This window comes from Ictidomys tridecemlineatus, chromosome 6 (genome assembly GCF_052094955.1).
Source record: "Ictidomys tridecemlineatus isolate mIctTri1 chromosome 6, mIctTri1.hap1, whole genome shotgun sequence".
NCBI lineage: Eukaryota > Metazoa > Chordata > Mammalia > Rodentia > Sciuridae > Ictidomys > Ictidomys tridecemlineatus.
Window position 1 is genome coordinate 14,126,162 of NC_135482.1, and position 12,316 is coordinate 14,138,477.

Below are 12,316 nucleotides of genomic sequence, written 5' to 3' on the forward strand. Positions count from 1 at the left end.
GTTTCATAGATTTAGAGTCAAATAAGTCAAAAGATAGCATTAAATACTTAAAAGGAAAAGGTGTCCATATAAAGAAATCATTTGCTGGGATGTTGAGCCGAGTTGACATGGATAGAAAGAAACAACTACAAATTAATGAATTAGGATGGAAAACACTGGATGGTCAAAATGGTTTTAGGCTAATAATTGTAGAACAATTTTAGAACCTTGGAAAGCATCTCCTACAAACTTCTGGTTTTATGGGTCAGGAAACAACAAGATCTGATAAGACAAAGGAACAGGCCTAAAGCCACACTTAGGAACACCAGAGCTGGGCTTGGAGGCCAGTACCTGGGGGGAATTGTTGATCTGGGCTTCAGCTCTCTTCCTTAATGGCACCGATCTGTTACCCAATCGGTCTGTTAATTTTCAATCATCTTTGAACAACAAGAGTTTGTAAAGCTACTGCCACCTGCCTGCTATTGTGCTGTATGCTGAATACAAAGAATGCATGAAGCTCAGTCTCTGACTTCACAAAGGCTACTGTGGTCTTAGTAAGCAGAAATCCATCATTAAGGTTGTTGGGCAATAAACAGTTCAGGAACAGAGCAAACAGAATACAGGAAAATAAAAATGGAGATAAAGATTAATGAGAGAAAATACATTGCAGCTAACACCCCCTGCTTCATCTATCTGTAACACTTACCATCATCTATTATACTATATATTTAACTCATTTATCTTTATGATGTGCCTCCCTCCCCTAGACTCCATAATACAGGGATTTTTATGTCCTTCCCACTGAAAGTTCTGTGCCCAGCACCCAGAACAGTGCCAGGTTTGTGGTAGAGGCTCAAGCAAGCCTGATATGAAAAAGATATTAGAATAGACACAAAAGAGATTTTTGTTGTTGTGATATGGTAATCTGATTGCATTTTCTTTTTCCCTATGAAAAAGCTTCAAACACAGAAAACCCTAAGTTTTAAAAATGAACGGCAATATACTTATCACCTGCCTGTATATCATCTTAACATTTTATCACATTTGAATCCATTTTTTTAGTTGAAGATAAAGCTCCCTGCATTCTCTTCATGAATCCCTCTGTCCCCTCATTATTATCCGAGTAATCACTACCTTGATTTATTGTTCACATGCATTTTATGTTCTTGCTACATGTATGTATATATGTATGTATGTATCTGTACATGTAATATTGTTTTCTGTTTGCAAATCCAATGTAAATGGTATAATACATGCATAGGTCTATTTTAATGGCCACTGTTTGGATACACCACAATTTATCTATTCTTCTGTTGTCAATTTCTCACCATTGAAAACTGGATGCAATTAATATTTGTCTACCTGTCCTGGTGTCTGGGACTGAAGTGGAATAGATGGTCCAACAGCCCTTCCAACTTCAGTCTTATGTGATCATGTCTCTTGCTCACCAAAATGTTGCATGATGTTACGGGGCTGTGTGAAATTTAGCATTTGCCAGTCCGAATGGTATGAGATACTGTCATTATAATTTTTATCATCCTAATTACTACAAAGTTGCACATCTTTTCGTATGATCACTGTCCATTTGAATTTACTCTTTTGTGGATTGTTTATTCATATTCTTTGCTTATTTTTCTACTAGTGTATAACTATCAGACAAATGCTGGGTATTTGTCTTAAAAAATCTAAAGAGGTTTATTATACATTGTATGATAGTTACAGGCATTGCAAAATATCTTCTCCGTCTCTGTGGCTTTTATGTTTCACTTTGCTTATGGTCTACTTGTTAAACAGAAGTTTAAAATCCAAATGTGTCAATTTTGGCAATATTTTCCTTTGTGCTTGTCCTTTTCCAAGATCATAAAGATATCACTTCATGTTTTCTTCCAAGAAGTTTAAGAACTGATTTTGTTGTTGTTGTTTTTGTTTTTCATTTAGATGTTTCTTTTCAGAAGTTGTAGGGAAGGGAATTAAATTTATTTTATTTACTCTAAAGTTCTTCTTTCAGAACATTTCTCCACTGATTTTAATACCTAGTTATAGGAGCTGATGAAGGCCAGCTTCATGTCAGTCTGTCTTGGCCTCTGTTCTATTTCTTCCCTCTTTGTCTGACATGGTCAGAACGCCACACTGTCTTTATGATAAACCTGAGTCTGAGAAGTGAATCCTTGTCCCTTGCTCTTCCTTACCTTCACATTATCTTTATGTTCTGGGCCTTATACTTTTCCAAAGGAACTTTAAGATCAGATTATCAAAATCGAAGAAAGATTTGGGCTGGAATTTCATTGAATTTATGTATTAATTTGAAGAGAGTTAACATCTTTTGAAGTTGAGTCTTTCCAAACATGAGCATGGTATATTTTGATAACTTTTAAAAATCTGTCCTTGAAGATCTTAAAATAATTTCTTAGAATTATTTCTAGGTAGTTTTGAATTTCAATTTCTATTATTCATGGCATACACACACACACACTTATATACACAAATACATATTTTATATATATTTGTAATTCAAATTAGTATTATTCAGTTACTGAATCTATAACCTGGCTGAATTCTTATTTGCTCTATTAATTTGTGGTTTCTCTTTTCTTTGTCTGCAATCATGACAGCTATAAAGACAATTTGGTGTTTTCCTTCCATTTCTTATTGCAGTGACTAGGACCTCCAGCATGTATTTATTAGTAACAGAAGTCACTCCTGTATTTTCATGTCTTAAAGGGGAAACTTCTAAAATGTCACCATTTAATATAATGTTTGTTGCAGATTTTTAGATAATTTTTTATGTTAAACAAATCCCCTTCTCAAAAACCATACTCGAGAGCTGAATGGCATTAAGTGTTTTTCTCTGTATCCCTAGAGATGATGGTATGATTTTTCTCTTTTAATCTATTAATATAGTAAGTTAATTAGTCATTTTTCAGACTTTGAATCATACTTGAATTTTTGGCACAGTCCTAATTAATCATGATTTAAAAAAAAAAAAACTGCTACTGAATTAGATCTGCTAGTATTTTCACCAGAACTTTTTCATCTTTAATTTCCTCTTTTTTTGCGGGGGGGGGGGGGGGGGGGCGGGTGTTGCTTTGTTTTTTTGGTACCAGAGGTGCATAACCATACAGGCAAATCCTGGGCCCTTTTTAAAATATATATTCTTTTAGTTGTAGACACAACACCTTTATTTATTTATTTTTTAAGTGGTGCTGAAGATTGAACCCAGTGTCTCACACATGCCAGACAGTGCGCTACCACTGAGCCCCAGCCCCCGCCACCCCCACCCCCCCACAGCCACCCCCTCACCCCCCCCCCCGGCCCTTTTTTAATGTTTTATTTTGAGACAGAGTCTAATTACATTGCGTAGGGTCTCTCACTAAGTTGCTGAGGCTGGCTTTGAACCTGCAATCCTCCTGCCTCACTTTTTTGGGCCACTGGGATTATAGGCATGTGCCACTACACCAGGCTCCTCTACTGTTCTTGCCAGATTTTGAAATTGGGATTAACTTCATTAAATTAGTTTTACTGTGCTTCTTATTTTAATTTTTATTTTCTTAAATACTAATTTTCATGTCTTCATGTTTATTTTCATGTGCTGAGAATTATATGCTTCTTGTAAGTTTAGTAAAACTTGCCTATAAAATTATATTTGCCTGAATAAATATTGTCATAATGGCCACTATACAGATTTAATGCAATTTTTATTAAATTTCCAATGATGTTCTTCATAGAAATAGAAAAAGCAGTCATGAAATTCAAAGCAATCCTCACCAAGAAGAGTGAAGCAGGTGGCATCACAATACCAGACTATATTACAGAGCAACAGTAACAAAAACAGCATGGTATGGGCACCAAAACAGACATGTAGACCAATGGTACAGAATAGAAGACACAGAAACAAATCCACATAAATACAGTTATCTTATACTAGACAAAGGTGCCATAAACATGCATTGGAGAGAAATGATGCTGGGAAAACTGGAAATCCATATGCAGCAAAATGAAATTAAATCCTTATCTCTTACTCTGCACAAAACTCAACTCAAAGTGGATCAAGGACCTAGGCTTTAGACCAGAGACCCTGTGCCCACTAGAAGAAAAAGAAGGCCCCCAAATCACCAGCATGTTGGCTTAGGAACTGACTTCCTTAACAAGATCCCTAAAGCACAGGAAGTAAAATCAAGAATCAATAAATGTGATGGTATCAAACTAAAAAACTTCTTCACTGCAAAGGAAACAATCAAGAACCTGAACAGAGAGCCTATGGAATGGGAGAAAATCTTTGCCACCTGGACCTCAGATAGAGCATGAATCTCCAGGATGTATAAAGAACTCAAAAAATTTAACACCAATAATAATAACAACAACCCTATCAATAAATGGGCAAAGGAACTTGGCAGACACTTCACAGAAGAAATACCATCAGTCAACAAATGTTTGGAAAAAATGTTCAACATCTCTACCAATTAGAGAAATGAAAATTAAAACTACACTGACACCAGTCAGAATGACATTTATCAATAATATGAGTAACAATAAATGTTGACGAGGATGTAGGGAAATGGGTACACTCATACATTGCTGGTGGGACTGCAAATTGGTGCAACCACTCTGGAAAGCAGTACGGAGATTCCTCCGAAAACTTGGAATGGAACCACCATTTGACCCAGTTATCCTACTCCTTGGCTTATACCCAAAGAACTTATAGTCAGTATACTATAGTGATGCAGGCACATTAATGTTTTATAGCAGTTTAATTCACAATAGTAAAGCTATGGGGCCAACCTAGATGCCCTTCAATAGATAAATGGATAAAGAAAATGTGTTATATATACAAAATGGAATATTACTCAGCCTTAAAGAAGAATGAAATAATGGCATTTGCCAGTAAATGGAGAAGATCATGCTAAGTGAAATAAGCCAATCCCCAAAAAACAAAGGCTGAATGTTCTGATATGTGGATACTAACACACAATAAGGGAAGGCAGAAGGAAGAATAGAAGTTCATTGAACTAGACAAAGGGAAATGAAGGGAAGGGAGGAAGGATGGGAATAGGAAAGATAGTAAAATGAACTGGACATAACTTTCCTAGGTTCATATATGAATACATAACCAATGTAACTTCACATCATGTACAACCATAACAATGAGAAGTTATATTCCCTGTACATATGGATGATATGTCAAATACATTCTACTGTCATGTATAACTAAAAAGAACAAATTATATATATATTTACCTGATGTTTCTCAAAGGAAGAGATTTTTCATTTACTTTATCATTTAGTCTTTATGTTTACTATACTATTTTGTATTTTTCATTTTCTATGATTTTATCTTTTTAAATCTTGCCATTTTTAAAGTGATTCTTTTAGTGATGATTCCTTAATTTATCAACATATATCCTACACATTTATTATGTTTAATAAAACCATAAAATTTTCCAACAAATTCTAAAGTTATTTAGTATTCCTAAATAAGAGATGCTTTAACAATTTTTTGAACATTCTCTTCCCACAACTCCATGTTATATTTTTTCTCAAACTTGGTTTTATCTTTTTAAAACACACTTTCAAGGGCTGGGGATGTGGCTCAAGTGGTAGCGCGCTCGCCTGGCATGTGTGCGGCCTGGGTTCGATCCTCAGCACCACATACCAACAAAGATGTTGTGTCTGCCGAGAACTAAAAAAAAAAATGAATATTAAAAAAATTCTCTCTCACTCTCTCTTTAAAAAAAACCCACACTTTTAAAAGATTAGTTCTAAAATTAGAATAAAAAGTTCATTTATTTATATATTTAAATTTTTCTCTCTTCTGAAAACAGAGCCTTCACATTCTTTTTTTTTTTTTCATAATTGGCTTTTTTGTTGTTGTTGTTGCTAATGTTCTTTATTTATCTGTGGTGCTGAGAATCGAAGCCAGTGCCTCACACATGCTAGGCAAGCGCTCTGCCACTGAGCCACCACCCCAGCCCAGAGCCCTCACATTCTTTTACATCCTTCCCATTGAGAATAGTGGGTCTGTGCTGCCCTTGGATCTTTGTAGACCTGTGACTGCTGGGACCAATAACGTGGCAGAAGTCACACTGTGTCAGACAGTGGATCATAAGAGCAAGGAAGCCCCACCCTTGGGACAGTCGCTCCTGGAACTCCAAGCTCCCTTGTCACCCCCATTAATAAAATGGTTATATCAGCCTTCCAGGTAGACTGCAACAATGACCAGAAAACTGTGGTTTCTTGTATTGCAGACGTTACCTGTGGCTTCTTCTTTTTGCTGAAATGCATCTTTTGTTTTTGTTTTCGTAAATGAAGACCTGTGGGTGCCAGATTCCCTTAGTCTTCATATAACTGAGTATATCTTTTAGTTGTGATGCTGGGGATTGAACCCAGGGCCTTGTGATGTGAGGCAAGCACTCTACCAACTGAGCTCTATCACCAGCCCTAGTCGCCCTTACTCTTGAATAACATTTATTATTCTATTGTCCTCTGGCAAATGTTATTACTGTAATCAACGTTCTTTTCTCTCTTAGCCTCTTTTAATTTTATCCCATATACAAGAGCGTATTTAAAACCATCGGTGTTGGTGACAGCCCTTTTGTGCCATGCATCGGAGCCCAGGGTAACTGTGATAACTGAATAAGCATGGGCACTGTGGTCAGGCAGACCTGATTTGACATACCACTCTGCCACTTGCCACCTTGATCTTGGGCAAAACACTTCTCCAAGCTCTTTTCACCTTTGTAGAAAGGCACCTATTTGTACCTGCCTTGCCAAGTTAAAGTGAGAATTAAATGTAGTGTGTGCTTGCTAATATTTGTTATAATAATTATCACTATCCCATCTTTGTCTCCTTACTGTGTCTAATCTTAGGGAAGTCCTTCAAGTTCCACCTCGGTTTCCTCATCTGTCACATGAGGGCACTAATAGGGACCCACAGTATTAAGTTAGAAGCGAATGAGAGGGCTGGGGATGTGGCTCAAGCGGTAGTGCGCTCGCCTGGCATGCGTGTGGCCCGGGTTCGATCCTCAGCACCACATGCAAAACAAAGATGTTGTGTCCGCCGATAACTATAAAATAAATATATTAAAAAAAAAAAAAAAAAAAAAAAGAAGCGAATGAGAAATGCCTAATGTACAGTCCACTAGGCCTTTGTTGTGGGTGTCATTGGTATTCGACCCCCAGGGGAAGAGGCAGCTGGTGTAGGAGAAGGAGCTCCACTTGAGCCTGGGACCCAGCTCAGGCTGAATCAGCCTGCTTCCTGCACAGTCCATCCAGGTCCTCTCCTCCATACAGAGAGGGCAATTCCTGCCTCCTTGTGCTTGGAGAGGGCCTGAGTGACATTGTGAGTGTCAGAATCCTGCAGTTTTTAGCAGGTTCTGCTTGACACAGAGACAGGCGAAGACATCGGAGTGTCGAGAAGCAGTCTAGAAGCTGGTCATGGCCCTGGGTCTGGGAACCGCTCCCCGACAGACACCCATGGGGCCTCCCAACCCCGCCCAGGGGGTGAGATTTGACGCTAGTCCAGAAAACACACATGTAAAAACACGAACCACAGAAGTGACATGCAATCCTGCCCCCTCAGCTGTCACACGGGGGCTCTTTTCAAACTGTTTTACACGGGAGTGCTTAATGCCCTTCAGATGCTCCTAACAGTGAAAGAAACCCAGAGTGCAATGGGAAAGGCCCAGTGCTGACGGGGGTCCAGGTAGCCTCTGAGCTGGAATCAGACCAGGCAACTGAAAACATGGTGTGTTTTATTGAAATAAATCTGCTCAGCTCCATCAGGACTGAAAGTTCATTGCCTGCCATCTTTACTGTCTAATTTTGCTAGAAATCATTGCTTACAGCAAGGACAAATCTGGTTACTTTAGTTCACAGCATAAGCTCTTTCAGTGGAAAGGAATTAGGGAGAAAAGAGTGAAAAGGAATTAAGGAAAAGACAGGAGTCAACTACCTTTGAAAGGGGCTGTTCTGGGAAGAGGTGATCCAATCTCCCACGGGATCCTTTCGGTATCCCCTGCGATCACTGTAATGGTCCGCCCGTGGGGCTGCCACCCATTCACAGCCCTGAGGACCGGGTGGGAGTTATGAGATACATGGAGCTGGCCCCTTGGGCTGGGGGAGGGGGCCAGGGAACAGAGGGCTCTTTTTCCTAATTAGCTGTTTTCATACAGGGAACACATGACCCAAACACAGCCACCAACTGGGTCTTTGACATATACAGGCAGAAAGGGGGAGCTGGGCTTTTGTCTGCCGCAAATTCTTTCAACTTGCCTGTCACCCCAAGCTGCAAAACTCAACAATGAGTCAGATGAGCTGGACCATTTCAGATCGTTTGCTAAATGGACTCGGAGGCAGGTATTATTTCAACTCATTCAAGGTTGAAAAATACTGTAAAAGTGAAATTGGGTTAATATCTCTTTCCTTTTCTAATTTTTTTTTTTTTGGCCATTTGCCTGAGCTTCCAGCATATTCTAAAATAGTATGTGGTTCAAAAAGAAATAAACACATTTTAAGGAACCATACTTCTCAGTAATAAATTCAACCTATTTATAAACCCTAATTGTCCTAAGTGTCCAAACTTCCCTTTTCACATTGACTATTAATAAAAACAAATGAATTGCAAGAGGTAGTAGAAAGGGAACTGCTTTCCCTGTCTAATGGAAAGGAGTCAGTGCTATACTTAGTTCATGAATCAGCAAATTTAAAGGAATAAAACAAAAAAGGGATGCTTGCTTTGTGGGTGTGTACATGTGTGTTACGCGTGACACTGTTGAATCTTTTGATTTTTTGAACCAACGACAAAAATCTCAAATAGTTTTCAACCATTTACTTAAGTGAAAGCAGTTATGCACCAATGATTTTTCCAGACCTAGAGGTAACATGTGCTAACAGTAACTCTGCTGACTGGAAGTCATCAAAATGCCATGCCTGATGGCACTGCCCAGGTAGCAGTCACCAGAGCATTTCCATACTCAGCTCTCCAAGAGAATTTCCATCTGTAGCCATGCTGCAGGAAGGTTCAGAGAACTTTCAGTGCTAAGATTAAAGAAATCTGCAACAAAATGCCTCTCTGAGTGGGCAAACATGGTCTTTCAGGGACAGGGCTGTTTAGAAAAAATGGTGCTCTGTGTTTCACCTCGTCGTCACTTCATTGTATAGCATGACTGGAAAATGGTGACAGAGACCATAGAAAGCTAGATAGAAAAGTGTCAAATTAAACCCAGTGCAAAATCTGGAGCTGACCAGCTTAATTGGAGATAATGAGAAATAAAACCACATCTCTACTTGCAAAGTTAATAGAGAACTTAAGCAATTACCCAGAAAATTTATACCAATAGTCCTTTACCAAAATGCCTATAAAATGAAGACCAAAGTGTTTTGGGACTTCGAATGTTCACAGAATGCCTTCAAGTCCCCACTTTAAGGACCCAGACTCAATGCATACTTCATTCTTTTCAATGAAAGGTAGAAAACTGTGTCCTACTATGTAGCAGAGAAATTCACATTAACTTGGTGATTAGGTTTCTGCCTGCAGAAACAGGACCACTGGGCAGAGATTTCAAGGCTTGTTATACTAGAAAGCAGTAGGTAAGGACTTGGGTAAGGAAGTAAAAAACCCAGGGGGCCAGTAAAACAAATGGTAAAAGGAATGTAAAAGCCTTCTTCTGGGGATTAGACTATCCTTACCTTTTTAAAGAAATATCAATCAACATAATAAAATGTCAATCATTTTAAAAATAAAAAGTCAATTTAAAAAAAAGTTTCCATTGATTACTTGCAAATGTTTAAACTTAGAGGCCTCTTCATGGGCCCACCTGGGAAGTCTGCAATTATGGAATTCTACAAAACAGTTCCATGGAAGTGGCACGATGGCACTCGGGACATCTTATAAAGGGGGTGCCCGGTCATTACTGTTTACTCCTCTTTAAACTCAGGTCACACTCTGTGTGTGATCCTCTCCTTTTCAGACTGGACACTTCATTTTCAGAAAGCAGTGTCATCTTTCTTCTCTGAAAGTCCCAACAATGTTAGGTCCCCCAACATAGACCTATTTCCAACAGAGGAACTTGTGGCCTCAGAATAGCAAGTAGGACTGCAGCCAACTAATTCACAGAGGTGGATTCAGTACATACAGCTCAGAGAAAAGGAATGGGGAGGACTGGGGTGTTCTTACCAAAACTGGGGGCGCTATGCAAGGTCATGTCCCGAATCACCCTGGTGCCAAAACAGGACCACATCAAGAGGAACTGCTGGGCCACTTTCTTCAGGGACCCTTGTCTCTTGGCAGCCACCTACAAGGAATTGAATGGGGTTAACAGTGATCATCTTGACTTTTCATCTATTTCTATTTGAAAAGACAGGGAGGCTCATGGGTCTTAATACGGTGGAACAATGTTCTGCAGCAAAAATACACTTAAAAATTGAATCTTATGCCAATACTCAGTGCACACAGAGAGGCTGACGTGACTGAATCAGGGATGGGAGATGCAGAGTCGGGCTTCGACCTCCTAGGGCTGAGGGCCAGGTCTCCCCTTGGAACCCAAGAACTCACAGCTGCCCGTGGCTCACTGGGGGCTCTGTATTAGCCAGCTGTTCACACAGACAAGTGAGGTGCTGCAGGACCCAAGGCTGCCCCTTCCGCTCCAGCTTACCAACCTTTACAACGCATCGGTCCACCATGGTGTCCAGCCACTCGATGTAGGACTCGATGGGCGACTGCTCCTCCAGCAGGTGGTCAAACTCCTGGTACACTGTAAGCAAAGGAGAGCCCCACACAACTCCTGCAGTTGTGTTTAAATAGAGGTGCACCTCAAAGGAGCAGGGGGTGCAGGATGGGCAAAGTAAAACTCCAAGTCCTAGCAGTGCATTCACAGCATTAGGACATCAGCGCCCCCACCGACCTTCCCCGGCTCATCTTCCATGCCTGTGAATGCTGCGAGGTGGGGCCATCTCATGTATTTGTCAGTTCCCAACATGCTCTGCTGTTTTATACCTTTTATACTAAGGGGGCCTTTAACCCTGCCTGGGGCCCTTGCCCCAAAGGGGGCCTTTAACCCTGCCTGGGGCCCTTGCCCCAAACTGATCAGTCCGCCTCTGTTCTTTCATGGCACTTTATTCTATCACTAATTACGTGGGGTTACAGTCAGGTCTGTGAGTGTCTCCTTGCTAGTTCTTCATCTGCTATCTTTATTATCTAGTGCATTATCTGCTAAGCAGCTGTTAGCCAATAAAAACAGGCTTGAATGAATGGGCGGAGGGGCTGCTGCTCTGTTGGTCCAGTTCACTCTGGTTCAGGGACTCCCCAACTGTCTAGTGGGGAGATTCGGGGCTGACACCCATGCACTGAGCCGTTGGCCTTCAAACTTGGTATGTTTCCTCAATCTCCCCTTCCTGACCCTACATCACAAAGCTCAGTCCTTTTTGGTAAGATGCAGTGCATTTGTGAATTATTTGTTCAACTTCTGATTTGCCATTAATTCTGGTTGTGAGGCCAAGATGAGGCCTGGTTTCACATCCAGCTTTTGCTACTTTGCCACATGACTCTGGGAAGCCTCCCCAGTTCTTTGGGGCTGCATCTTCTCATCTGTAAAGTGGGGGTGACAAGGGAGTGTTCCTCACAGGGCTGATGGACAGATTAAGTGAAGCCAGCATATGGCGGATTTGATGCAGGACTTGGCACACACCAGACAGTCGAAAAACTGCATCGTTATTTCAGTGATGACCTCTAAAATTCTTAACTGAGGAAGAGTGGGCTGGGGGCAGCTGCAGAGGAAGAAATGGGAGCCTGAGTTGAGATAGGGCTTGGCCAGGAAAGAAGCCTTGGGAGGGTCCACATGGTCCAGTATTCCAGCTGCTCTATTTGCCTTTGAAAAGACCTTCAGGGGAAAGAGTCCTCCAACAAACATCTTAGAGGACTTTTTGTATAAGCATCATCATAAGCTCAGACTGGGGGACTGGAGATATATGCCCCTCAAGATGACAGTACAGAAGGTTTATCTTGGAATTCAGAGGGGCCTGGGAAACTCTGAATAGCCCCTCTTCATGGGGACAGCTTCTCTGCAGCATCCTGAACAAGGTCACTTGCACCATACAGAAGGTGCAAGGTGCTTTAGCCATCCCTCCACTCCACCCATGATCTCAGCATCAATCTTTCTAAAATCCCCCCGGAAGGAGTCCTGATCTCCCCCTTCCTGTCTTCAAGCTGCCTTCTCCCGAGGTGCATGGCAAAGGAAGAACCACTAGAGGGGGGAGGTGGCCAGGAACCCTGAAAGGCTGTGGGGATGCCCTGGGCAGGACAGAGGTGATGGTGTCCCCTGGCCCTCTCCTGTGGCTTTTCTCC

General features: G+C 40.9%; 1 protein-coding gene across 5 annotated transcripts in view; it reads right to left on the reverse strand.

The window, feature by feature from the left end:
• The window catches only part of Rfx4 (regulatory factor X4), a 161,675-nt gene that overhangs the window by 26,281 nt on the left and 123,078 nt on the right, over positions 1–12,316 (reverse strand). For all 5 annotated transcript variants that reach the window (XM_078052893.1, XM_078052892.1, XM_078052894.1 and 2 more), the window contains 2 exons: positions 10,633–10,727; positions 10,151–10,268 (listed from right to left, as the gene is read on the reverse strand). In XM_078052893.1, coding sequence (XP_077909019.1) covers positions 10,151–10,268; positions 10,633–10,727 — 213 coding nt within the window. The remainder of the gene's footprint in view (positions 1–10,150; positions 10,269–10,632; positions 10,728–12,316) is intronic.